The 26,641-nt window shown below is 36.8% G+C and overlaps 1 protein-coding gene across 7 annotated transcripts in view; it reads right to left on the minus strand.

Annotated features, from left to right (window-relative positions):
* Fxr1 (FMR1 autosomal homolog 1) overlaps positions 1–26,641 on the minus strand; it is a 68,223-nt gene that overhangs the window by 38,960 nt on the left and 2,622 nt on the right. For 6 of the 7 annotated variants that reach the window (XM_015494232.2, XM_015494230.2, XM_015494229.2 and 3 more), the window contains exons 2-3: positions 6,540–6,592; positions 4,626–4,719 (exon numbers count right to left, since the gene is read on the minus strand). In XM_015494232.2, the coding sequence (XP_015349718.1) occupies positions 4,626–4,719; positions 6,540–6,592 (147 nt within the window). Of the gene's footprint in view, positions 1–4,625; positions 4,720–6,539; positions 6,593–9,440; positions 9,463–26,641 lie in introns of those variants that run through there. The other variant, XM_048814223.1, reaches the window with a different exon arrangement.

Genomic DNA, 26,641 nt, shown 5'->3' on the forward strand with positions numbered 1-26,641 from the left:
ATGGCAATATGTAAATCAATGGATGTGTAACTGATGTGATTCTGCAATCTGTGTATGGGGTGAAGGTGGGAGTTCATAACCCACTTGAATCAAAGTGTGGAATATGATATGTCAAGAAATTTGTAATGTTTTGAACAACCAACAATAAAAAATTAAAATTAAAAAAAAAATTCCTGCTCTCTTCCTTTAAATTAAAAAATAACAACAAAAACTTCATGGACAAATGCAGTGGGATACACCGTAAATCGTACCTTCTTCAGATGCTCACAGGGGGATTGCCTGACTAAAGGAGGATGGGGCCAGCCTGAGTAACAACACAGCAGGACCCAATTCCTCAACCTTGAAAAATAAAGAGCTGAGGCTCATGCCCTGCAAGCACGTGGCCCTGGTTTGATTCCCAACACCAAAAAAAATGAGAAGACTATCGACCAAAAACTTCAATATGCATGGCTTTTGATCCAGCGACTGAACTTGTAAGGACAAATACTAAAAATTCCATAATATTATTAACTATTTTGTTGGTACTGAAATAAAAAAATAGTAGTTCCAATGTCTAATTTTTTCACAACTGAAAAAATTATACACTCTGCACATGCAAAGGAAAAACTGAGAATGCAATAAAAGCTAAAAAATGAGATTTAAACTCAGGTGACAAGCACACCTACACAAATTGGATAGATTCAATTTCTGCTTTATATAATTGTCATTTCATGTTTTATATATTAAACTTTACTACTCTGAATTTAAAGGGAGGGGTAGTAAGTTTTCAAAAAGCTACCTTGTTCAAAAAAGAAAGCACTAACAACCAGAATTTCTAAATGGCCCAGGACATTAAATAGATTCCTAACAAATGGTGGAAAAAAAAAACAAGCAAACATGGATGATAACTAACATGTGGCTTAAATTTTGTTTTCCTTATATTTTCCTAAGTGAAGAAAAAAATCTTAAATTTTTGGTCATGATTCACAAAAGTAGCAAATTTTACCAGAGCCAAATTATTTTTAAAATTTTAAAAAATAAAAAACCAAAGTAAAAAGAAAGAATCTAGGATCCTTCATTTCTAAATCATTCAGTCTCCAATACCTCTGTTTTTTGCTCACAGTTTGGGGAGGAAGGTCACATAAGATAATAGGAACAAGAACAGGCTTCCATGGATTTGAACTAGGGAGAGGTACTGATATCCTCAGTACCTCATTAAGACTAGCTTTATTATTTAAGACCTTCCCTACTAATAAGTGTCTGGACAACAACCAAAAAGTATAAAAAACACTATCTCAAAACTTACCTCCACACATTTCTAATTCTAGAAACTTCCAAAATAACTAAGACATTCCTCACTTGATCTCTCATTTTTTATTCTGTAATTCCAGGAAAAAAAATTTCATAAAAATGTTTGAAGAATAAAGAATTCAAGGCTCTTCCATGCTCACAGAAAGATACAATAGAGAAAATTTTTTCATTACAGTCAAACTCCAAATGAACAGGGTATAATAATCTGCTACACCACTGCCATAATCCTTAGTGCCCATCAAGTACCTACCTCAGGTTCCTTCATTTGCAGCAGTTACTTCACCACTATTTCCTTGTGTCTCTCCACAGCACAGTGACATTTCCCTCAAGAACACTAATACATCCAGACTACATTTACAGGTCTACTTACAAAACAAAGTTCTTAGTACCCTGACACAATTAAAACATAAATACTTTTGAATTAGCAAAAGCTAAAAAAACACACATTGAACTTAGAATAATTAAAATCAAGGCTGAATTTTAAAATGGCCAGGAATTTAGGTTTTAGGTTGTCAGGGGTTTAATCACTATAATTTTGGTTTCCTGGTATAATAACTAGATTTATGAGAGGCTCAAAGGAAATTTATCACTAAAAAAAAAAAAAGAAGAATGATAATGGCAGATAAAAGTACTTAGAGCCAGGCTCACTGGCATACCCTGAAATAAAAACCAGGGAGGGACTCCAGAGGATCACAAACTGGAGGCCAGCCTCAGCAACTTAGCAAGAGTTGGGCTGGGGATATAGCTCAGCTTGTAGAATGCTTGCCTAGCATGCACTAGGCCCTTGGTTCAATCCCTAGTACTACCACCTCCAAAAAAAAAAAAAAAAAAAAAAAAAAAAAAAAAACACCTTAGCAAGACTATCTCAAAATCTGAAAAATGGCTAGGGATATAACTTAGTGGTAAAGTATCCCTGGGTTCAATCCCCAATATCTGGGTTAAAAAAAAAAAAAAAACAGTGCTTAGAATTATGCAGCTGAGAAAGTATTGTGTTTATAGAGCCACTGAGACAGGCCAAGCATGGCGGCACACACTACAATCCTAGCAAGTGGGTGATATAGGAGGATGGAAGTTCAAAGCCAGCCTCTACAACTTAGCAAAACCCTGTCTCAAAAAATACAAAGGGCTTTGGGATGTAGCTCAGTGTTTAAGCACCCCTTAGTTCAATCCCTAGTATACCCCACACCCACCCCACACACACACACAAATTGAGATAGGGCGGGGAATGCAGCTCACTAGTAGAGTGCTTGCCTACTAGCATGCACAAAGGCCCTGGGTTTAGCTCTCATTACCAGAAACATTTAATTAGTTAAAAGAATTCTTACCCTACCAGCTCACCTAACAAACATTTCATAAGTTAAAAGAATTCTTTCCCTACCAGTTCACCTTCTCAATTCTACATCAACTAAGCACAGAGGAAACTTCAGAATGACTTCAATACTATCAAGCTAACTTCTTGGGGAAAAAACCTAGCAAATTTAAGTATCTATGAGGAATATCACAAATTAAACCAAAAAACTGAATCTTCAATATCCATTACACTCATCATTGCACTTTTTTGTCCCTTGGGGGACAAGAGAGCGAAGGGTAGTACTGAGGATTATAAACAGAGCATTATACCACAGAGCTATATTCCCAGCCTTTTTTATTTTGAGACAGGGTCTCCCTAAGTTGCCCAGTCTGGCCTCAAATTTGTGATCCTTCTGCCTCAGGCTTCCTAGTAACTGAGATTACAGGCATGGGACACCATGTCCAGAGTTTGCACTTATTTGATAGTTGTTTTCAACTTTCTTTATTAGGTTACAGCAGATATGGCATACTTATCAAGATCACTGAACACTGAGCCAGGTGCCAAAGTACATGCATATAACCAATAAAGCTGGAAGCTGAGGAGGGAGGATCACAAGTTCAAGGCCAAGACCCCCATTCTCAAAAACTTTAAAAGGAATGAAATGTTGCTCAATGGTTAAGTACTGCTGGGATCAATCGCCAGCACCCAAAAAACAAACAAACAAACAAACCCAACGAGTGAGCATCAGAGAGAAAGCTATTCAAAATCTATTAAGTTCTGTGAGATATAGCAGGTCTGGTGGGCCATTTTCAAAATATAGTATTCAGCCTTAACTGGATCCAAATGTAGCCATTTTAATTACAGCCCTTCCCTTTGACTGCCTCAATTTTAAAATTAGCCAACTGCATAGACTATATCTGAGTCCTCCAATCAAGGCAAAAGGCATCACTATGTTAGGTATATTAACCAGGGAACATCCCACCAGGTAAGCTTGCTAGCCAGGTTCTGTAGTAAGCCTTTCTGTTAAGAAGTAAAAGTTTGCCTTGCTCACCCACTTTCAAGCATGTGACTGATTTCTTACAGTACCTCATTATTTCTAACAATGTTAAAAAAAAAAAAAAAGGAAGAAAGGAGCAAAGGGGACAATATAAGCCCACACCTGTAATCATAAATTCAAGGTCTGCCTCAGCAACTTAACAAAACCCTGTCTCAAAATAAAAAATAAAAATGGCTAAGGATGTGGCTCAATAGTTAAGTGTACCTGTGTTCAATTCCTAATACAAAAAAAAAAATGTACAAAAGAAACCTATTTGGGAGGGGAAGAAAATGTAAAACATGGACAGTATTTTTTCTATTAGATGTGATTTTCTTTTTCTGAACTTTCAAAATTTTTTCCAGACATTGAAAATACTCCACAAGGCAGTTCAAATAATTACATTTCAGATTACATATAAACTATATTAACAATCATAATTAATAAAGATAACTATGAAAATTTTAAGATACTGAAGCAACAATCAAAAGAAGCAAAACAGCCAGGCATGGTGGTGCATGCCTATAATACCAACAAGTCAGGAGTCTGGGGCAAGAGCCCCATTAACGTAGTAAGGTTCCAAGTAATTTAGTAAGAATCTGTCCCCAAAAAAATAAAATAAAATGGGTTGTGGATGTGGCTCAGAGGTTAAGCACCCCTGGGTTCAATCCCTGGTACCAAAAAAAGAAAAAAGGCAGAAAAACAAAAACGATAATAACACCATATAGTTCTATGCCAGACTGTATTAAAATCAATTCAAATGCACTATAATCCTTAATGTTCAAATTATTTTCATTTTAGTGATAAAAGAAACCTGATCAAGCTCACACAGCTAAAAACACCAGAGCCAAGATACGAATCCAATTCTAACTCCAAGTCTCAAGTATCACTACATTTCCAAGAGAAAGGAATTAGATTTGTTCTCTATCAGCTAAAAACATTTTCCTAAGAAAATATTTTTTTAAAAACAAAAAGTTGGCACCACAAGAAATGAAATTTAAATACACATACCTCTACTTCATCTCCTTCACTAATTTCTTTTTTTATATCAGGTGGTGGTGGTAATCTAACTTCATTAAATGGAACCTGGCGTTCTGGTTGCCAACTGAAGGATGAGAAAAGGAATGAATTTTAAAATACATATTCTAACAGCATCTAATATGGAAGCTATATAGTCTATGTTTAACGCCATATATTTTCAGGTTAGCTTTTCATTTAATTTTCCCTAAAGAGGAAAAAAACATATTAATACTATTAATTTCCTAAATAATTTCATTGAAGTAGAACAGATTTTACATGACTTGATGAAATTTATAAATAATCAACATTGATAATAGTGTATGGCTTTCCAAATTACTCATTGTTAAGAATGGTTTACGGTTTTATTCTGCAAATAAGAGACTAAGTTTAGAGTAACCACTAAGGTTTGAAATAATACCAAAAAATGGTGGGATTAATTTATTTCAAACACAACTATGTGACTTGTCAAAAATTATAAAGTTTCACAGTAGATTTACAAAATAAAAACTACATGCACATGCTCACAAGTACCAAAAAAAAAAAAAAAACAGCAATTTAGGTGGGACATATAGCTCAGGAATAAAGTGTGTGCCTATCATGCACACAACCCTGGGCTTGATCCACAGCATTCAAAAAAACAAACTTTTTTAAAGGCAATTTTTTGAATAGTTGAATTACAAAACATTTCATATTGTCCTTTTCAATTTATCTTTTCTGGGCTGGGGATGTGGCTCAAGCGGTAGCGCGCTCGCCTGGCATGCGTGCAGCCTGGGTTCGATCCTCGGCACCACATACAAATAAAGATGTTGTGTCCACCGAAAACTAAAAAATTATTTAAAAAAAAAAAATTTATCTTTTCTACAATGGATATATACATTATAATTAGGACCTAGGAAAAACTTGGTCTTTCTTTATAATAAATACGAATATACTAAATTACTCATTTAGCTATTGCCTACTTGATAGGTTCTGTTGTATTTTAAGATGAACTGATAAAGCTATAAACATTTTTCCCTACTCTTAAATTCTCACAGGTTATATGCCTGGAACGTATACCAGCATATAAAAATGTTCTAAGGCCTTTATCTGCCAAAGCTAGGTAAAGCAACAGTTGCCAAATACAAAACTGGAGTGTACTTCCTTTCCACCATTATTGTCAAAATGGTAGATGCTCAAAGAGAGACATCATCTCAATACTGCTTTCTATATGAAGCAGTTGGTAGACAAACATCTTTTATTATTATTATATTGTGTACATAGTGCTGGAGAATTGAACCCAGGACCTCCTGTAACAAGCACTCTACCACTGTGCAAAATCCCCCAGCTCCAAGCAAAGACCTTTTCAGGCAATAACAGAAGCAGCTTAAAAGTGGAATTTGAACAGTTCTTTCACTGTCAATTAAATTGTGCTCTTTTATAAGCCTTCTCAACCAAGCCTAGCTTACTGTCTTGCTCACTTTAGACTGCCTAGCCCTTATAATATTTGTAGAATTAGTTCATATTGATTAAAACCAAGCAGTTAAAGTGGTCTGATATTTTATTTTCTCTAATATTAGTCATTTGGAAAGCCTTTTACAGTATCATTTCAAAATTCTGGGATTACAATTTAAGCATATTACAATATCACTTTATTTTCTACAAAAACAACTTACTGAATCAAATCAAATCATGTTTTGCAAAGACAAAGGACTTGGGGGAAAAAAAGAAAAAAAAAAAAAAACTAGGAGCAGAAAAAGGAGTGAAAGGTTACCAAAATTGGGCTTATTTGAACTCATAAGGTGATCAAGCACCCAATGCACTTCCACTTAAAAACAAAATCATTTGGCTTACTGGCAGTAGGAACATGCAAACACAGATTAGTACTTCCACTCTATAAAATTAATCTTTGTTGAAAAAATAACTTACTTATTTTCAAAAACAACTGTTAGGGAATCTTCATGAACATCTTTGATAAATCCCTGCAGAGAAACAAAACATTAAAATCTCATCATTATTGTTAAACATTACATAATCCTATAAAGCTACAATTAGATATGAAGACAATGTGAAATACTTAAAAAGAACATAGGGTTTTGAATTTAGGCAGGTATGGGTTTCAGTTTCATCTCCTTTTGTGAAATGTATGATGTTTAAGTACTTAAGTTCTCTGAACCACACTTTTAATATAGTACCACCTATCTTGAATTCAGCAAAAAATAAATGTTCATCCTTGGATTATATGTTCTGGCTCAGTAAGTCAGAATTTTAGTGCTGCGACTAGAGTACAGTGTTTTGAACTGTGTCTAAGCGTCAAGGTCTGTAATCTGGTGCCAGAATTTACCTCAGTTCTAACACTTGCATATTCTTGAGCACAGTTTAATAGTTAATTAGGTATCTTACCTCATAAAACTATAAATTAAATAAATATCCAGCACAAGTGACAGAGTAAGAACTCAATTAAATTATGTCACAAATATTAAATTGTAGCCATCTAAAGTATAAAGGCATTCTGAATAGTAGCTTTAACAGTATCTTTCTATCTACTTCTCTTTTCCCTTTCCTTTTTTTATTTTTTTTTTAATTTTTATTGTTGGTTGTTCAAAACATTACATAGTTCTTGATATATCATATTTCACACTTTGATTCAAGTGGGTTATGAACTCCCATTTTTACTCTTTTCCCTTTCCTTTAAAAAAAAAAAAAAAAACTGTTAAAGCCCAGCATGATAGCTTACACCTGTAATCACAGCGACTAGGGAAGCTACAGCAAGGACTTCAAGTTCAAGGCCAGCCAGCAACTTAGTGAGACCCTGTCTCAAAAGGACTGGGGACACAGCTCAATGGTCAAGAGTCCCTGGATTTAATCTCCAGAACCAAAAGAAAAAAATAATGAAAAACAATTTAAATATTTAACTAATATTTAAATATCTATTATATTTCAGACACTATTCTGAGCAAATTAAATTACAAAACAATGCCAGGCATGATGACACGTCTGTAATCCTAGAATTTCTGGAGGCTGAGGCATGAGGACCCCAAGTACAAATACAGCCTCAGCAATTCAGTGAGGCCTTAAGCAACTTACCAAGATCAGATTTTTAAAAAAAAAAAAAAAAAGAAGAAGAAGAAGAAAGAAAGAAAAGAAACTGGGAATTTGGCTCAGTGGTAAAGTGCCCCTGGGTTCAAAAAGCACAAAAAGATTAGTCTGGGGCTGGGGATATGGCTCAAATGGTAACGTGCTTGCCTGGCATGCGCGGGGCAGTGGGTTCGATCCTCAGCACCACATAAGATAAAATATAAAGATGTTGTGTCTGCCAAAAACTGAAAAATAAATATTGAAAAATTCTCTCTCTTCTCTAAAAAAAAAAAAAAAAGGTCTTTTCTAGTACAAAAAGAAAAAAATATACAAATATATTTACACACACAAATATGTATGTATGTATGTATATATGTACATGAAACAATCTGTCAATGATTAAAAACCCAAAAGCAGATCAATCCCAGAAAATCTTTGAAACTGAAGGAAGTCTAAGAGAACATAAGTAACAGCTGCGATTATCACTATTTTAATAACTTAATATGACCAAGGGCAGAAATGTAGGTAATCCTCTAGTTCTGTCCTGTCATATTTGCTACTCAACTGAATTATCTTTGTAATTTGTCACTTTTCTCCTCTACAGTCCCAAATTCCTTTTATCTCATCTGCTTTGTGCTACAGCATATTTCCATGCAAATAGCTTCAGGAGTCCTAAAACTCAGAGGATTACCTCCTGTTTCAAGAGTGCTAATAACCACCAGGTGGTGGCACAGGCCTGGAATCCCAGCTACATGGGAGGTTGAGACAGGATGGCCATGAGTTCAAAGTCAGCCTCAGCAATTCAGCAAGGCCCTTAAGCAACTCAGTGAGATCATGGCTCCAGTTCTGATTTTCAGACAGTTTTTTTGCTAAATTGCTCAGGCTAGCCTCAATTGTGCACTTCTCCTGCCTCATCCTCCCATGTAACTGGGATTCTCAATTTTTCAGAAATATTTTAGGAACTGAAATTTTCCAAGTTCATAAATATTAATTAGTAAATCATCTCTTACCATCAGATTCTAGTCATATTTTCAACTCTCACTAACACTTCCAATCCTTCAAAAAGAAACTTGAGTTTGGACAGTGAAACTTTCTAGTTTCTGTATAATAGAATACAAATCAGAATTCCATCCAAACCAACAGAAAATTCTGCTAATCATAATAAAAATTTTTTTTATCAATCTAAAAATCCATGCTTAGCCCATCGTGGTGGGGCAGGCCTACAATCTCTAAGGATGAGGTAGGAAGATTTCAAGTTCAAAGTCAGCCTCAGCAAGTTAGGGAGACCCCTTTCTCAAAAAAAAAAAAATGAAAAAGGCTAAGGACTTGGCTCAGTGGTTAAGCACCTCTGGGTTCAAACCCTGGTGTGTGTGTGTAGGTGTGTAGGTGTGTTTGTGTATGGGGACAGAAACATGGGCAGGAGGGAATATACTACTCTCAACCCTCTTTGAAAACAAAGNGGGAGGGAGGGACAGAGGGAAGGAAGACCATGCTTAATCACTCCCCCACAAATATTTTACACCCCTGAATGTGTCAATTTCGCACATTTATACAAACTATAAACAAACCTTTAGAAATCCATCCTTATTGGTAATTTCTTTCCACAATAAGAAACAATAGATTAAGGTAAACAGACCATTCTCAAAATAAAAATGTAAACAACCAATAAATAAATGAAAAATGCTCAACATCTTTAGCCATCAGGGAAATGCAAATCAAAACTACACTGAGGCCAAGCAGGATGGTGCACACCTGTAATCCCGGCATCTTGGGAAGCTGAGGATCAGGTAGGAAGATCACAAATTCACATTCAGCCTCAGCAGCTTAGTGAGATCCTGTCTCAAAAAATAAAAAAGGGCTGGAGATGTAACTCAGTGGTAAAATCCTCCTGGGATAAATCTCCTATACCCTCAAAAAAATAAAGCTACGCTGAGATTCCATCTCAGTTCAGTCAGAATGACTATTATCAGGAATTTTTTAAATAGTGGTAAAAATAGCAATGCTAGTAAGGATGCACAGACAAGAGGAGGAGGATCTTAACATATACACTGTCGATGGGAATATAAATTACTACACATCCACTATGAAAAAGCATGAAGATTCCTTTAAAAAAGAAAAACGAAAATGACCTACTGTATTATCCAACTATACCACTCCTACGTGTGTATGTATGTATATGTGTGTGTATGTATGTATGTATGTATATATATCTCCAAAGGTATCAAAGCCAGCATACAAAAAAGGCCTACATACCATATTTACAGAGCCCTATTCACAATAGCCAAGTTATGGAATCAGTTTAAATGCTACAGACGAATGTGGTTTATATACAATATAGTATTATCCAACCATAATGATGAATGAAACAATGTCGTTTGCAAGAAAACAGATGAAAGTGGAAATCATCATGTAAAGTGAAATAGGCCAGACACAAAGCAGTATTGCAAGTTTGCTCTCATGTGAAATCTAGAAAAAAAATGCTTTGAGTAAATAATGACATAAAAGTAGAAGGGGGAGAGAAAGGGGACCAAGGGAAAGAAGGGGTAATGGTTAAGGAAGGAAGCAGGGGAATTGTCAAAGGAGGGGTAAGCCGTAGGGAGAGTGGAAATACCATAATGAAACTCATTAATTAGTATAATTAATATGTACTAATTATAACTTAAAATTGCTTGGAATATGTCCCCTCACCCAAATAAAAGACCTAATACCTAGTATTTAAGTATCTTAAGACATTTGTACTAGTAGGCAACAACTTTGGAGGCTGAAGCAGGAGGATTCAAAGTTCAAGACCAGCCTCAGCAACTCAAGGAGATCGGTCTTAAAAAATAAAAAGGGGCTGGGAATGTAGCTCAATGATACAGCACCCATGGGCTCAATCCCCTGTACTGAGAAGGAAAAAAACATTTATAATATAATGAAAAATTCCTTATGTTCTACTTGTCAAATCCTATTTCATAGGCATAAGGTATTTACTATGTCCCCACTGCCCACAGAGCTGAGGGATTGAATCCTAAGGTCCCCTACAATCTAGGCAATTGCTCTATGACTGTGCTACACACACAGTCCCAGACCTAAGTACTTCTAATGACCAGATCTCTAACACTTAGTGCATTTAACATAATACAGGCACTATCTATTTTTTAGGATTTTAGGTGGACACAATATCTTTATTTTACATTTATGTGGTACTGAGGATATAACCCAGTGCCTTGTGCATGCTAAGGGAGCACTCCACCATTAAGCCAAAACCCCAGCCCCCCCACACACACAAGTACTATTTTTAAAGGTGCTTTGGTGTTCTGGAAGCCACCAGAACAATGCTAGGTTGTCATCTGTACAATACACCCAAAAAAGTCAGGGTTGGGTCTTTAGCAAAAATCACTGTCAAAATGCACCGTTAACAACAGCCACATTTGTCTGCACATGGCACAGAAAGGCTTTAGGCCTTTCATCTGGCCCAGAACTCGAAAGACCCTCCTTATCATCAATTTCACTTTCTACAATTTTACTTACCCAACTGTCAATTATAATCCAAAACTCTTAAATGGAAAATTCCAGAAATAAGCAATAAATTTTGAATTCACTTTCTTGAAAAGGTATCTATATAAAAAAAATAATAATACTAACCAGTTTCAGGTATCCAATGGGGAACTCTGATCATACATCATGATAATAAGACTACTGTGTTTCTCAAAACTTTTCAAGTTTTTTTCTTCTTCCCATACATATACAAATGGGAAAGGTTCCAAAGCATCATTATGAAATGTTCACTTTAGTTACTTTATTTAGCCCAATATCTGGTTAGAATGGATACTCTTAACTATAACTTAATTAATAAGACAATATAACACATCTGAAGGGTGATCAAAATCTTAAAAATTTTATCTCCATGTCTGATTGAACAAACAAACAAAAGCAAACAGGACTTCACACAAAGGAATACCATGAATTGAAATGTACACTGAGGAGGGCAGTTGGACAAAGTAGCAGGAATCTCTGAGCAGTGGACTGAACTCTAAGTGAAGCTTTTCAAATGCAATCTACCCTAAAATAAAATTAAAGGAAAACATTCCTTAATGATACAGTGAGGCAGAAAATTAATCAAAAATCAATACACTTACAGATGTAAAAAAAAAAAAGTTTTAAACAGTAAGCTGAAAAAATAAAAGAAAAAAGGTATTCTATTCACACTAAAAATTTACTCACTGAAAAACTAAATCTTACTAAGGCCCTCAATAAAAACTGAAATGGGATATCATCATGTTAAGGGAAGTACAGGACCTATGTGCAGAAATCTTTGAAACACTTGTGATTATAAATGAAAATTTAGAAAAACAAAGCACCATCTTCTTATAAGTTTTGATAATGTAAGTTTCCATATGCACCTAAAATTAACCTATAATTTCCATGGAATCCCACTAAAATGTTAAGGGAGCATATGTACTGTTAGGGGAGTGTATGTATTCTAGAGAAAAATAAAGTAAAATCTACCTTGTTATTTTAAAGGCACTGAAATTGGAAACGAAAGGCAGGTACATATCAAGCACTAATGCTTACTTTAATACTACAATAATTACCAGGTTTTGTGACACTCACCTGTAATCCCAGCTATTCAGGAGGCTGAGGCACAAGCATTGCAAGCAAATTCAAAGCCAGCCTCAGCAACTAACTTGGTGAGGCCCTAAGCAATTTAGCAAGACCCTGTCTCAAAATTTAAAAAGGACTGGCTAGCGATGTGGTTGAGAGTAGGAAGATGAGAGCCTTACAGTGGCATGCACCTGTAATCCCAGCTACTCAGAAGACTGAGAGAAGAGTATCATAAATTCAAGGCTAGCCTTAGCAATTTCATGAGACCTTTTTCAAAATAAAATAAAATAAAAAGGGCTAAGAATGTAGGTTGGTGGTAGAGTGCCCCTGGGTTCAATCTCCAGTCCAGGCCGGGAAGGGGAAAAAAAGTGCTGAAAGACTGCACTGGCCCAAGCTCAGTGGTGCACGACTGTAATCCCAGCAACTGGGGAAGCTAAAGGCAGGAGGATCTGGAGATCAGCTTCAGCAACTTAGGAGACGTTCATCAACTTATCAAGACTGTCTCAAAAACTAACAAGGACTGAGATGGAGCTCAGTGGTAAAAGCACTCCATGGAATAAACTGCCAATATCCCCCATAAAAAAAAAAAAAATTGAAAGATTGGTATTTTAAATGTAGCCAAAATCAGAAAAAAATAAATTATGGACCTGGCTGAAAGTTACCTAATGACACTATATTATGATAGACAAATTTTTACTTATGAACCTTCCAAGCCCCTTATTTTCAAGAAAAGGAAAATTATAACAATAGGTATCTACACAATCCCTATATTTCATACCCCAGTTTATAAATACCAGTTCAAAAATCTCATCTTTCTGCAGCTCTTTCCATCATTATGAACCAGATGACAAGATTTAAATCCAGCAGTGGAGGTAGTAGTGACACATACTTCTGATTCCAGCTTGGGGAGACTAAGGAAAGTGGATTCCAAATTCAAGGCTAGCGTGGGCAACCTAGGGAGATCCAATCTCAATATAATATTAAAAAGGGATGCACAGTTGCTCATCTCTGGGTTCAATCCCTGGTATTCGCAGAAAAAGAAAAAAAAAAAAAAAAGATTTACTCTGGAAGCAATATTCATCAGGAGAAAATTGGTACCTTTTTTTTTTTTTAAGAGAGTGAGAGAGAGAATTTTTAATATTTTTATTTTTTAGTTATCGGCGGACACAACATCTTTGTTTGTATGTGGTGCTGAGGATCGAACCCGGGCCGCACGCTTGCCAGGCGAGCGCGCTACCGCTTGAGCCACATCCCCAGCCCAAAATTGGTACCTTTTATAGTTCCAGAACAAAACGTCAAAATCTAGTTCCCAACTGGAAAATCAGTTATGTCCAAGACATGGGCTTTAGTTTAAAAGAAAATTATTGCTTAAAAAACACAACAACATCAGAGGCCTTGAGTAATGGCTTAAGAAATCTTAAGTAGAGATCCATAAATCCTTTGGAGACCATTCTATTAAACCCATTACAAACATCATCTGCACCCAGAAAAATTCCTTTGAATATTAACCACCACTGCAAAAGAAAAAGGGGGAAAAAAAAATAAAAACCACCAATGCATTCCTATTACACAATTTACAACACTAAACTCCTTATAAAAGGAAAACTTAAAAACCTGAATACTCCGCAAACGACCATAAACTGTAATCAAGAACTCAAGAGCTTGAATCCACACAGTTAAACTTAGAATGAGAAGCGTGAAGTCCAGAACCAAAAATCCAAGATTTGTAGTCCAAAGTGTCAAATGCTATATTTCATTTTTTCTCCCCAAAACAGACCTGGGAGTCAAAACCAGGCCCCCATGCACTCTAGCACCCAGTGTGCTTAAATTTCAAAATTGTCAGAAACACAGATTGCAAAACAAACTACAAACAGCAAAAGAAAAGCTAGGAGAAACACTAGCATCTTTCTAAATGGAGGTCAGAACCATTCCTCAGCGTAGTCATTAACTTTTTGATAATTCCACTCACAAAAGTAAAACCGAGAGGAGTGGAGTAGCACATTCCTGAAATTCCCAGCATCTCGGGAGGCTCAGACAGGAGGATCCCAAGTACAAAGCCAACCTCTGCAATTTGGCAAGGCTCTAAGTAACTTCCTGAGATCCATCCTGTCTCTATATAAATAAAATAACCTAGTACCAAAAAAGAGAGTAAATAAAACTATTAAAAATTTTCATGGAAAAAAAAAATAAAAAGCTTATTTTGCTATTAAAAAAAAAATTTCATGGTTTAAAAAGAATTTATTTCATGATTTAAAAACAATTTTTTTCATAGTAAAAAAAGAGATGTCAAGGATCTAAGCCTCCAGTTCACACTTATTCTCCTGAACAAGCAAAGAAACTATCAGATTCACAATACTGCTTCCTTCACACTTGACAAAGAATTCTTACGGTATAATTCAAGTAATACTAGTTTTAATAGTTGTATCAAAATATTTCTCTTTTGTTTTTTGCCATGGATTACTGGAATTAAAGAAACATTTTTCTCTAAGACTTGACACCACAGTCAAAAATAATTTCACACTTTTTATTCTTTCTCCAAAGTGTTAAAAATGTTGCTTAGTATTGCCTGAAATCCCAACAACTCAATAGGCTGAGGCAAGAGGATCCAAAATCTGAGGCCAACCTTGACTCTTTAGCAAGACCCTGTTTCAAAAATATATATAAACAAACAAATAAATAAATGGCTGGGGTGCAGCTCAGTAGAAAAGCACATATTCACCTGGGCGAGATCTTGGATTCAATTCATATTAACATCCCATCACAAACAACCAAAAATAAGTAGCAGTTGACAGTTTAGTTCCTGAAGCAAACTTGTGATAAAGCACTGTATTTCTGAAAATAAACTCTTTATTAAATTCTGCTCTACTAGAGACACTGGGCTCAGTTTGTTAGATGCTATAGATATAGAGCCTTTCTTCTATTCGTTCTCCCCCAACACATAAGTTGAAGATTACTGTTGAGAATAAATCTCATTAAAAAGATATAGCCTAGGAAAAAGGAAGTTACTGGCATGTTTAACACAAAATTTACCACCTCAGGTTTCTGTTTTTTAACAACTGTCAACAACAATTATCACTTGCTATCCCCTGATTAATTATCATTTTACTTACTGGTTCATTCTCTGGCCCAGTCTACCTTCCCGGCTCAAATTCTAATGATTAAAATCTCAGAAATCAGGATGCTTCTTACAGTTGAGGGCAATTTTAGAATAGCTGATAGCCACATGGCAGTCAGGATATGCTCAAACTTTGTTTGCATGTAATTTTTCTGTAATACTTGATTAAAACCCCTTGACTTCAGTCAATAAACCAATGAAGAATCATTTTAGGAAGGACTGGCATTTCTTATCAAGAAGGTGGGTCTGTTAACACCTTCTGATACCTTACAGTGTAGATGACAATTCTTGGAAAAAAAACAAACCCTGGAGATACAAACCCTGGAGTTTTGTTTTGTTTGGGGGGAGGGGGTTTACAAGGTAGTAAAATCCAGGGGATGCTTAACCACTGAGCAATACCCCAACCCTTTTTGAGAGAGGATCAATAAGTTACTTAAGGTCTAAACTAAATTGCTGATCCTGTCTCAGCTTCCGGTGTCACTGGGATTTTGGCAGGCGCCACTGTGCCCAATGAGGAGAGAGCACTTTTAAAGTATGCTTTGCAGCATCAATCCACTCCATGGCACTCAGAAAGATATGGTGAGAACAAACATCTTAATGTGAAGATGTTTTGACCATTTTTTTCCCTTTGGTTGAGGGGATATACCAGGAAATGAACCCAGGGACATGACCACTGGCCACATCTCTAGTCCTATTTTGTATTTTATTTAGAGACAGGGTTCTCACTGTTGCTCAGCACTTTGCATTGCTGAGGCTGGCCTTGAACTCCCAATCCTCCTGCCTCAGCCTCCAGAGCTACTGGGATTACAATCGTGTTCCACCGTGCCCAGCTTGACCAATTTTATTTTCCTTCCATTTCCCATTTTATGCATGCAAGTGTTTAAAGGAGACCTCTAAAGTATACATAGTAATACTAAGAGAGGCCTGGGTTCAGTGGTGCATGCCTGTAATCCAGCAACTTGGGAGGCTGAGACAGAAGGATCTTAAACTCTGTCTCAAAATAAAAAGGGCTATGATGTGGCTCAGTGGTAAAGCACCCCTGGGTTCAATAGCTATACCCACCAAAAAAAATTAAAATATAAAATCATAACTCATTAATTAGCAACAGTGCCTCTTACAACTGATGACATTTTAGGTACAAAGAAGCTGCACAGATCTATCATTAATTTTCCAAATATTTATGCAGAAACAATTTATTACCTGGATTCTAACTCAACTTCCAACAATTTAAACATCTCTAGCTTTGGTTTACTGACACCTCACATCAATGTGTCCACCATCAGAACATCCTTTTCCCAGTTTTATACCCTTACACGTATGGTCCCAGCCTCAGCATTTTAGCAAAGTCCTAAGCAACTTAATGAGACCCTGTCTCTAAATAAAATATAAAAAGGGTTGGGGATGTGTGTTCAGTGATTAAGTGCCCCTGGGTTCAATCCCCAGTACCCCAATTAAAAAAAAAAATCTGAATACAGCAAAAGTCTATATTATTTTTGCAATCTATTATTTATATTTATTTTGAACACATGGGTGCTCTATCACTGAGCTAGATCCCCAGCTCCCCTTTTTTTTAATTTATTTTACTCTGAGACAATGTCTAAATTACTAAGGTTGGCCTTGAACTTGTGATCCTTCTGCCCAAACCTCCTGAGTCACTACAATTACAGGCTTGTGCCACCATGTCCAGCTGCAATCTTTTATAACCAGGGTTCTAATACAGCACAATATAATAAGGTATCCACTATTGTGTAATGAGTTAATTTCTCTCATGCATGGTACTACCTCTGTGCCAAGGTTGAGAGAATTTAGAAAATATTGTTCTGGTGTTTTATAATTCAGTCTGAGAAAACTCAAGACTGAAAAAGTCTTACTGTCTCCAAGATCTGGGTAATCATTATTACCCAGGCAACTTCAGTTGAAGCTGCTTAAGCTGTGGTACTCTCATGTACTCAAAGGTATGCCAAGAATACTTAATACTACTCCCTTTCCTTAAAATATCTTGAGAGATTATCTCCCTTAACTCTTTTATGTTAATTGAAATAATTCATAAAAAAGTAAATATTTTATGTTCCTGGACTGTTTGCACAGTTAAATACAAAAAATAAAAATAGTCCTTATAAGAGCAAGGGAAAAACACTTCACCAAATGATGACATCAAAATATAGCCGTTTCACTGCTAAGATTTAAGTCTCATATCCATTACTTAATATGTGGTAGATAAAACAAGACTCAAAGCAATAAAGTAAATAAGACTCCTAACTAGCTTTATTTGTCAAAAGGCAAATCACAATGTTCCCTCTTTAAGGTCTCTATGATAGTCTTCTCAGAGCATCCCCAGAACTCTCTGGAGCAATTCTCAGCAGGGTTTATCAATACAGAATGGAATCAGCCCCCCTGCATGCCAGATGTCATCCTCTCATCCTGATCCTAGAAGTTAGGGAGAGATGGGTAAGGAAGAAGTACCTAATTCAATTCTTACACGTGCATCACCCCGCCCCCAAAAGAAACTTTTCATAGGTGAATTACTATTTAATACTTGGTGCTAAATAACACCCATCTATCTATATGAATACTCAAAAACAGTTTTTGTTCTCTGCAGTGCTAAGGACTGAACCCAGGGACCAGGAATGTTTTATCATTGAGCTACACCCCCACTCCCCTCCCTTTCTTTCAGAACTGGGAACTGAACCCAGGGCCTTGTGCATGCCAGGCAAGTGTTCTACCAGCTATATATCCCCAGATCTTTTTATTTTTTGAGACAGGGTCTTACAAAGTTGCCCAGGCTGGCTTTGAACTTGTAATTCTTCTGCCTCAGCCTCCAGAGTCACTAAGATAACACACAAGTACCACACTGTACCTAGCAAAAGTATTTCTTGATGTAGTAAATATTTCAATGTAAAAATAATTAAAACACTACAAAATAACCTAAGAAATTCTATGTATAACTAAGAAATTCTATGTATAACCAGTGCACAAGCTGTTTTAACTAGGATTGCTTTAAAGGGAGAAAAACATAAAATAAAAACTTTTCTATGTCCAGGAATTCCATCAAGAAGACAGGAAAGGGGACACCTGAATTAAGTCACAGGTTAAGTCAAAGGCTTAATGTCCAATATACAAAAAGATCTCAAAAAATGACAAAAGGGTACCTCAACAGAAAAATAGGCAAAAGTAGTTTGTCAACATTTACTAGTAGTGGTTTTTTAAGTTCTCCACCAAGCTCTCCTATTCTTTGAAATCTAATGGAAACAGATATGCAGAGTGACCAAAAAAAGACAATGAAATTACTATAAACTTGGGAATGGTTGAATTTGATATTCTTATGAAAATTATGTAACTACTACAAATAAATCACAGTACACATAAAAAATATGCAAATGACTCCATTTTTATGGAACATGCTGAAAAGTTTTATTAGGGAGCTGTACTAGGGGTTAAACCCAGGGGCGCTTAACAACTGAGCGATAACATCGCCAGCCCTTTTTATTTTTTAATTTGAGAAAAGGTCTCCCCAAGTAGCTTAGGGCCTCATTAAGTTGCTGAAACTGGTTTTGAACTTGCTATCCTACTGCTTCAGATTCCTGAGCCACTGGGATCATATGTGTGCCACCACGCCTGGCATACATTTGTATCTGAACATATTAGAGTCTATGAACATGGACAGAAATCTGAAATAACGTGTACTGGGCTATAAAACAAAGAGTACCTGAAACTGAAGGGAGAGAGATCAAGCCACGGATAGTGGGGTGGGTGGGGTGAGGGGAAAATCGAGCTTATGTATCATACCTATCTTGTCTATAAAAAAAAATCAATGTATTTGTGAATACATAAACTTTTTTTTTTTTTTAGAAAGAGTTGAGAGTGTTAGCAGAGCTTGGTGGCATGTGCCTGTAATCCCAGAGGCTCAGGAGGCTGAAGTGGGAGGACAGCAAGTTCAAACCCTTGTGAGACACTAAAGGTGAGGAAGTTAACAGTCCCCATAGTCCCCTTGAAAAGGATGAGAGGTAGGCCCTTGAGCCTGACAACATGCATACAGTTAAAAAAGAGTGGAGATGTATCTTTAACACTTTTTGTCAACCAGCACTTGTTCCATATAGCACATATGTATACACATACATCACGACACTCTGGATTACAAGTTTTATACCTCTAATGATCTCATATCTACAATTTTATTAAGAAACCTTTTACATGTTCACAAGAATTTTTTTTTTTTGGTACCAGAGATTGAACGTAGGAATGCTTAACCACCAAGCCACATCCCCAGCCCCTTTTTTTATATTTTATTAAAGACAGGGTCTCACTGAGTTGCTGAGACTGGGTTTGATCTCTGGATCCTCCTGCCACAGCCTCCCGAGTTGCTGGGATTACAGTTGTGCACCACCATGCCCATTACTAAAAGATCTTCACTGCAATTCAAAACCAACAAAAAGCACCATTTATTACAGACTATTACTGCAATGAAAAAATTTCTTAGGGCTGGAGATATAGTTCAGTTGGTAGAATGCTTGCCTCACATGCACAAGGCTCTGGGTTCAATCCCCAGCAACACACACACACACACACCAAAAAAAAAAAAAAAAAAAAAACCTCTCATTCAGGCAAAGGCATGCTTCCAGTTCCAGCTGATCGAGAGGCTGAGGCAGGAGAATCAATCATGTGAGCCCAGTGTTCAAGACAAGCCTGGGCAATATGGCAGTCCCATGGGGGGAGGGGGCCTTGCCAAGGTAGCACATACCTGTTAATCCTACAACTCAGGAGGTTGAGGCAGGAGGATCATAAAAAGTTCAAAGCCACCCTTGGCAACTTAACGAGGCCCTGCCTCAAAATACAAAATAAAAAGGGTTGGGGACGTAGTGCAGGTGTTAAGAGCCCACGGGTTCAATCCCCAATACTAAAATTTTTAAAAATTAAAAAAATGAAGGCCCCTGAGTTCAATGCCAGGTAACCCCCCCCCCATTCAACTATAAAGAACATTTTTTTGGTTGACATTTTTAATTTTTTTTTCGTACCATGAATTGAGCCCAGGGGTGCTTTACCACTGAGTCACATCTCCAGCCCATTTATAAATATTGAGACAGAGTCTGTTGCTTAGGGCCTCATTAAATTGCTAAGGTTGACTGTGAACTTGCAATTCTCCTGCTTCAGGCTCCCAAACCCCTGGGATTACAAGTGTGGGTCACCACACCCACCAGAAACATATTTTTAAACAATTATATAACTAAACCTACAAAACAAAAATTATTTCAAATCAATAGACACTTATTCTGATGAATACATGTTCTACAAAAAGTCTGCAAATTTACTAACTATACTAAAAATTACAAAAATTATTGCATCCTTATGGACTAAGTTCTCTTTTTTTTAGAGAGAGAGAGAGAGAGAGAGAATTTTTTTAATATTTATTTTTTAGTTTTCGGCGGACACAACATCCTTGTTTGTATGTGGTGCTGAGGATCGAACCCGGGCCGCACGCATGCCCAGGCGAGCATGCTACCACTTGAGCCACATCCCCAGCCCCATGGACTAAGTTCTAATATAGAAAAAATTATTGCAAACAAGCCTTCAGCATTCATTAACACTGAGTTTTTAACTATTCTGAATAGAAGAACAGAGGGCAATAAGAATGTGAAGATTGCATAATACATAATATCTACTACTTCTTCATACTAGTAATGTTCTTGACTTAATAACATAAACTTATAAGATTTATCCGTTCTTTTTTGTTTTGGTACTGAAGACTGAACCTAAGGCCAGTTTACCACTGAGTTACATCCCAGACCTTTTTATTTTTTTAAGACAGAGTCTAAATTACTGAACATCTTGCTAAATTACTGAGTTGGCCTCAAACTTGGGATCCTCCCATCTCAGCCTCCCCCATCACTGGGATTACAGACATGTACACCACCATATTTACTCTAACATTTCTTCTTTAAAATGGAGTAACTTTGTTTCCAAATGGCCACCCATAGCTATTACAACATTACAGTTGCAAAGAGTTGAGGTTCCATTTACTTAGTCTCCAAGTGTATATACAGTTCTGTAACAAACATCTCAAAGTGACCAGGATTAGTACCCCTAAAAAAGCTATTTAAGTTCAGTTTGAGCCAAAATTGTTAAGGATATAGTTTTGTACATACATAAGGTTACTAAGATCACACAATTAGTGTCCAGAGCTAAGATTAATTCATTTGTTCATTCAAATATATAAATGAACACAAGTTATTACAAAACTTAAATCTTTAAAATAATGTAAAATACTATAAAAAAGTTAAAAAGGGAAAAACAATTTATTTATGATTAATCAGCCAGATTAAGAAAGGGGGTGGATGGAAACTTGAGTAATATGCCCCATGATCCTTAAAATTATCTCCCCATCCCCACCCCCTCCCAGGAACTGAGGATTGAATCAAGGGGTGCTTTATCACTAAGTTCTTTTTTTTTTTTTTTGAGACAGGATCTCACTAAGTTGCTGAAGCTGGACATGAACCTACAATACTCCTTCCTCAGTCTCTTCCTGAGTAGCTGGGATTACAGTCATGCACCACCATGCCCAGCCTGATCCTTAAAATATATTGAACAAGTACACATATTCTTTTTGCCAACAATAACTACTTACTTCATCAGGGAGACTTCTTTATTCATCCTCCCAAAATAGATGAGTGAAAAATGCCGAGACTAGATAATGAGATAAGCTAAAACAATTGATACCAGTTATCTTGTTTTAAACAATGAGAAATGGGGACAGAAATCTGCTATTAAATAATCTTGAGATTTAATTTTACTATGTCTTTAAGCTTCTTTAAGGACAAATATGATGAGACTGCTATAGATGCACATGTTATACATGAACCTATGCATATTACATAGGTAGGTATACATCTAATGTTCAGATTAACAAAGCAATGTCTGGCTCATATTAATTTTGCTTTGTTCCAGCTACTCTTTTCAAAATTTGGTCCCAGAGAAGCCATCAGTACCATCTTCCTATTTATTAGCCAACCTTAAAGGAAAAACTCTTCTCAATTCTTTTGTTATTCAAAAATACTAAGTGGCAAAATTATTAAGAGATGACACCTCACTGGGCTGGGTATGTGACTCAGTGGTACAGCGTTTGCCTGGCATGGATAAGGCCCTGGGTTCAATTCCCAGCACAAAGGGGGGGGGGGGGGGGGGGTGGAGACAGACATGACACATCATTAAAAAAATTACTTGAGGCCAAGTGCCATGGCACATACCTACAAACCAAGGGACTCCGAAGGCTGAAGCAGGACAATTACAGAGGTGCTAAGCAAGTAAGACCTTGTCTCAAAAAAGGGCTGAGAATGTAGCTCAATGGTTAAATCCTCATTACCCTCCTCCCAGCCAAAATTACTTGAAAGTAGGGGTGAAACTAAGTGGTAGAGCATTTATATAACATAAAGAAGATCCTGGGTTCAATTTCAGAATTGAGCAAAACCAACTGAACAAAATTTTTGTTAGCTTGTTAGCCTAATTTGCTACATTTGGTGGGTAGAGTGATTGGGATTGAACCCAGGGGTGTTTCACCACTGAGCTACATCCCCATCCTTTATTTAGTTTTACTTTTTGAGACAACTAAGTTGCCCAGGCTGGCCTTGAATTTTCAGTTCTCCTGCCTCACTCAGCCTCCTAACTGGTTGAGATTACAGGCATGCTACACCACCCTGTCCAGCTAATTTGCTATATTCTTACCACTGTGATAGAGAACTCAAATTATAAAATCAAGTCAATTGTCTGCCCTTGTCTTCTTAAAATATTATGTTTACTACCTAAGATTTCCTTTAAAGAACTTCAGAAGTGAAAACCTTAACCAGGCACAATGGCACACACCTGTAATTCCAGTGGCTCAGAAGGCTGAGGCAGGAGGATAGCACAAGGCCAGCCTCAGCAACTTAGCAAGGCCCTAAGCAACTCAATAAGACCCTGTCTCTAGAGAAAATACAAAAAAAGGAGACGGCAAAGTGGCCCACTGGTTAAGTGCCCCTGGGTTCAAAAAAGTCGGGTACAAAAGAAAAAGGTGAAAGCCCTAAAGTTAAATGCCATTTCAGTTACAGTGTAATTTTGGATAGGTTACATCCTCACTTTTGAGGAAGTAAAATAGGTAAAATAAAAATGTGTAAAATAGTATCAAGTCGTACACCTCATGGAGTTCTGAATATGCAGGAAATGCACGTGAAATGTATATACAATATCTGGTGTAAGTAACATGTCCTCTCCTTAAACTATTTATAAAAAGCACACAAATACATGACACAGAAAATACACAGGTGCATTAAATACAAATATGAAAAAAACTGTTTTCTGGTCTTAGAGCGAGACCTTGATGATATATCTCATCACAGATATGGATAAGTTTTCTTTTAACTTTTTGTTTTCAAACTGTTCCATTATTATTATGTATAGAACTTATATAAACAGCTTTACAAGAAACTCAAACATTTAACTTAAAAATTGTGGTCAACACCAGCTAAGTGGTGAAGATACCAGGCTTCTATCCCCCTATCCCAACGAAGAACATGCTGCTGCAATCATGAATAAAAATAAAAATGGCCGTGACCATTTAATTTCACTTAGGAAAATCTTAGTTCCTTAACACTTATAAAAACCATTATTTTATATTTGTACAACTAAAAATCACTCATATATCTGACATTTCTTATTTAACAGAGAACCCTTACATTAAGATAGCCCCTATTGCCACACCTGCCTGTAATCCCAGTGGTTCGGGTGGTGAAGGCAGGAGGATCTAGAGTTCAAAGCCAACCTCAGCACTTTATTGAGGCGCTAAGCATCTCAGTGAGACTGTCTCTAATAAAATACAAACTAGAGCTAAGAATGTGGCTCAATGATCAAGTGCCCCTGAGTTCAATCCCCAGTACCCCCCCCAAAAAAAAGACGGCCCCTATCTTTTCTTCAATTACTAACATCCCCAAAGCAATCAATCAACAAGATTTTTGTGCCCCCCCTTTTTTGGGGGGGGTAGGGGTACTGGGGCTTTAACCCAGGAATGCTTTACCACTGAGCTACATTCCCAGTCCTTTTTCTTATTTTGAGAGAGGGTCTTGCTAATTTGCTTAGCACACTCCCCCCCCCCACTAAGTTGCTGAAGCTGGCCTTAAATTTTTAATCCTCATGCCCAAGTCACTAGGATTTCAAGCATACACCATCATGCCAGGCAAAAATATTTTGTTCTACCTGAAAAGTCAGTATATACTCAAAACACAACTCCTCTACTATACTTCTAGCCTTCATTAGTAGTGATAATATACCTCACTACCTTCATTAGTAGTGATAATATACCTCCAGCATAATTCAGCTATTACTCTCAAATTGCATTCAATATTGATATAACTAAAAGAATAAGGAAATTAACTATGCACATAATACTTTGAGATTTGTTTTGTAGTAAGTCAATTATACAGTTAAAGCAGAAATCCCAGAGCTCTGAAGTAATTAATTCTATCTTCTACAGAGAGGTGCAGAAATGTAATGTATCTTGGAGATTACACATTTTCTTGGAATACCATGTTAACTTTACATGATTCAGAAACTAAGTGACTTTTGTTGGTACTGAGGTTTGCACCCAAAGACACTTTACCACTAAGCCACACATCATGAGATCATTTGTGTGTTTTATTTAGAGACAGTCTCACTGAATTGCTTAGGGCCTCACTAAATTGCTGAAGCTGGCTTTGAACTTGCAATTTTCCAGTCTCAGCCTCCCAAGTCACAGAGCCCGGTGTGACTTTAATATTTATTTAAAATTATATGCAGGAATGGGGATGTACCTCAGAAATAGACCATGTGCTTGGCATGTGCAAAGTCCTGGGTTCAATCATCAGCACCCCCAAAAAAGTGAATTATATTCAGTCTAAGACTATACCATGCAATGTTATTACAAAGTTTAGTATCACAGGACATAGTAGCATGTACTTGTAGCACTTGTAGTCCCAGCTACCCAGGAGGCATAAGGACTGCTGGAGCCTAAGAATTCCAGAACAGCCTGGACAACATGGTGAGACCCCATTATCTATCTGTATATCTCTCCCCCACCCTCTATGTGTGTGTATACATACACACACACACACACCTTCCTCCCTCTACCTCACACAGAGTTTAACATCATATGCATCAGCTAAAGAGCATGTTAAGGGCTAGGGTTATAACTCATCAATGGAGCACTTGCCTGGCACATATAAGGCACTGGGTTCAATCCTCAGCACCACATAAAAATAAATAAAATAAAGGTATTATAAATATACATATATATTTTTAAAAAACTGTTAAGATGAAATGAACACAAGGTTTTCTTTTATTGGTAATGAAATGTTCTAAAATGAGACTGTGGCAATGGTTGTACAACTGTAAATACACTTAATCAGCATTTGATTATACAAGTGAATTTTATAGAACATACATTTTCACAATGTCTCATAACCTTTTCCCTAAGATCAAGTATAGCATATACATTCTACCTCAATAAAGCTTTCAAAAAAGATGTTTGAAATGTTCAATAATAAACCCTAACATGCTGCTCTCAGCTAGGAAAGTTACAAAAGTAGTTATGTTCTATAAAATTATATCTCACCACTGTTTTCCATTCCTATAGATTTATAGGGCTAGCTGGGAGTGGTAGCACAAAGTTGTTGAGAACCACAGCAGAATGGCCGCTGGCATTTTGCCAGAAGTAATGGTTGAGAGGCGAGCCATTAAGATGATGATAATTAAGTTAAGCTGTGTATAATTGCTGTGACTGGATGATCATGGATTGAGACAGGCTGTATATTCAATTGTATATAGACCCCTGCTGTCCACCTGGGCGTCCGCTACTTTGGAGTTCTTGCAGGGATTCCTGGGGAGTCGCGTTGGTTGGTGAAGTTCCGGTGGAGGAGTTCTGGTTGGTGTGTGGGGTTCCTGAAAGGGCCGTGTGGGTGGTGTTGGGGGGAGTTCCGAAATAAAGTTTGTTCCTGCTTGAGTGGCTCATGGTTTGTACCTAGCCAGACTGCGGCACAAAGTAATCCCAGTAACTCTGAAAACTGAGCCAGGAGCACAAGTTCAAGGTCAACCTCAGCAACTTAATGAATTCTTAAGTAATTTAGCAAGACCCTGTCCCAAAATAAAAAGGACTGGGGGTGCTGGGGATATAGCTCAGTTGGTAGAGTGCTTGCCTCGCATGACAAGGCCCTGGGTTCAATACGCAGCACCACCAAAAAAATAAAAAAAAAAAAAA

The sequence above is a fragment of the Marmota marmota genome, unplaced genomic scaffold (genome assembly GCF_001458135.2).
Source record: "Marmota marmota marmota unplaced genomic scaffold, marMar, whole genome shotgun sequence".
NCBI classification, from domain to species: domain Eukaryota; kingdom Metazoa; phylum Chordata; class Mammalia; order Rodentia; family Sciuridae; genus Marmota; species Marmota marmota.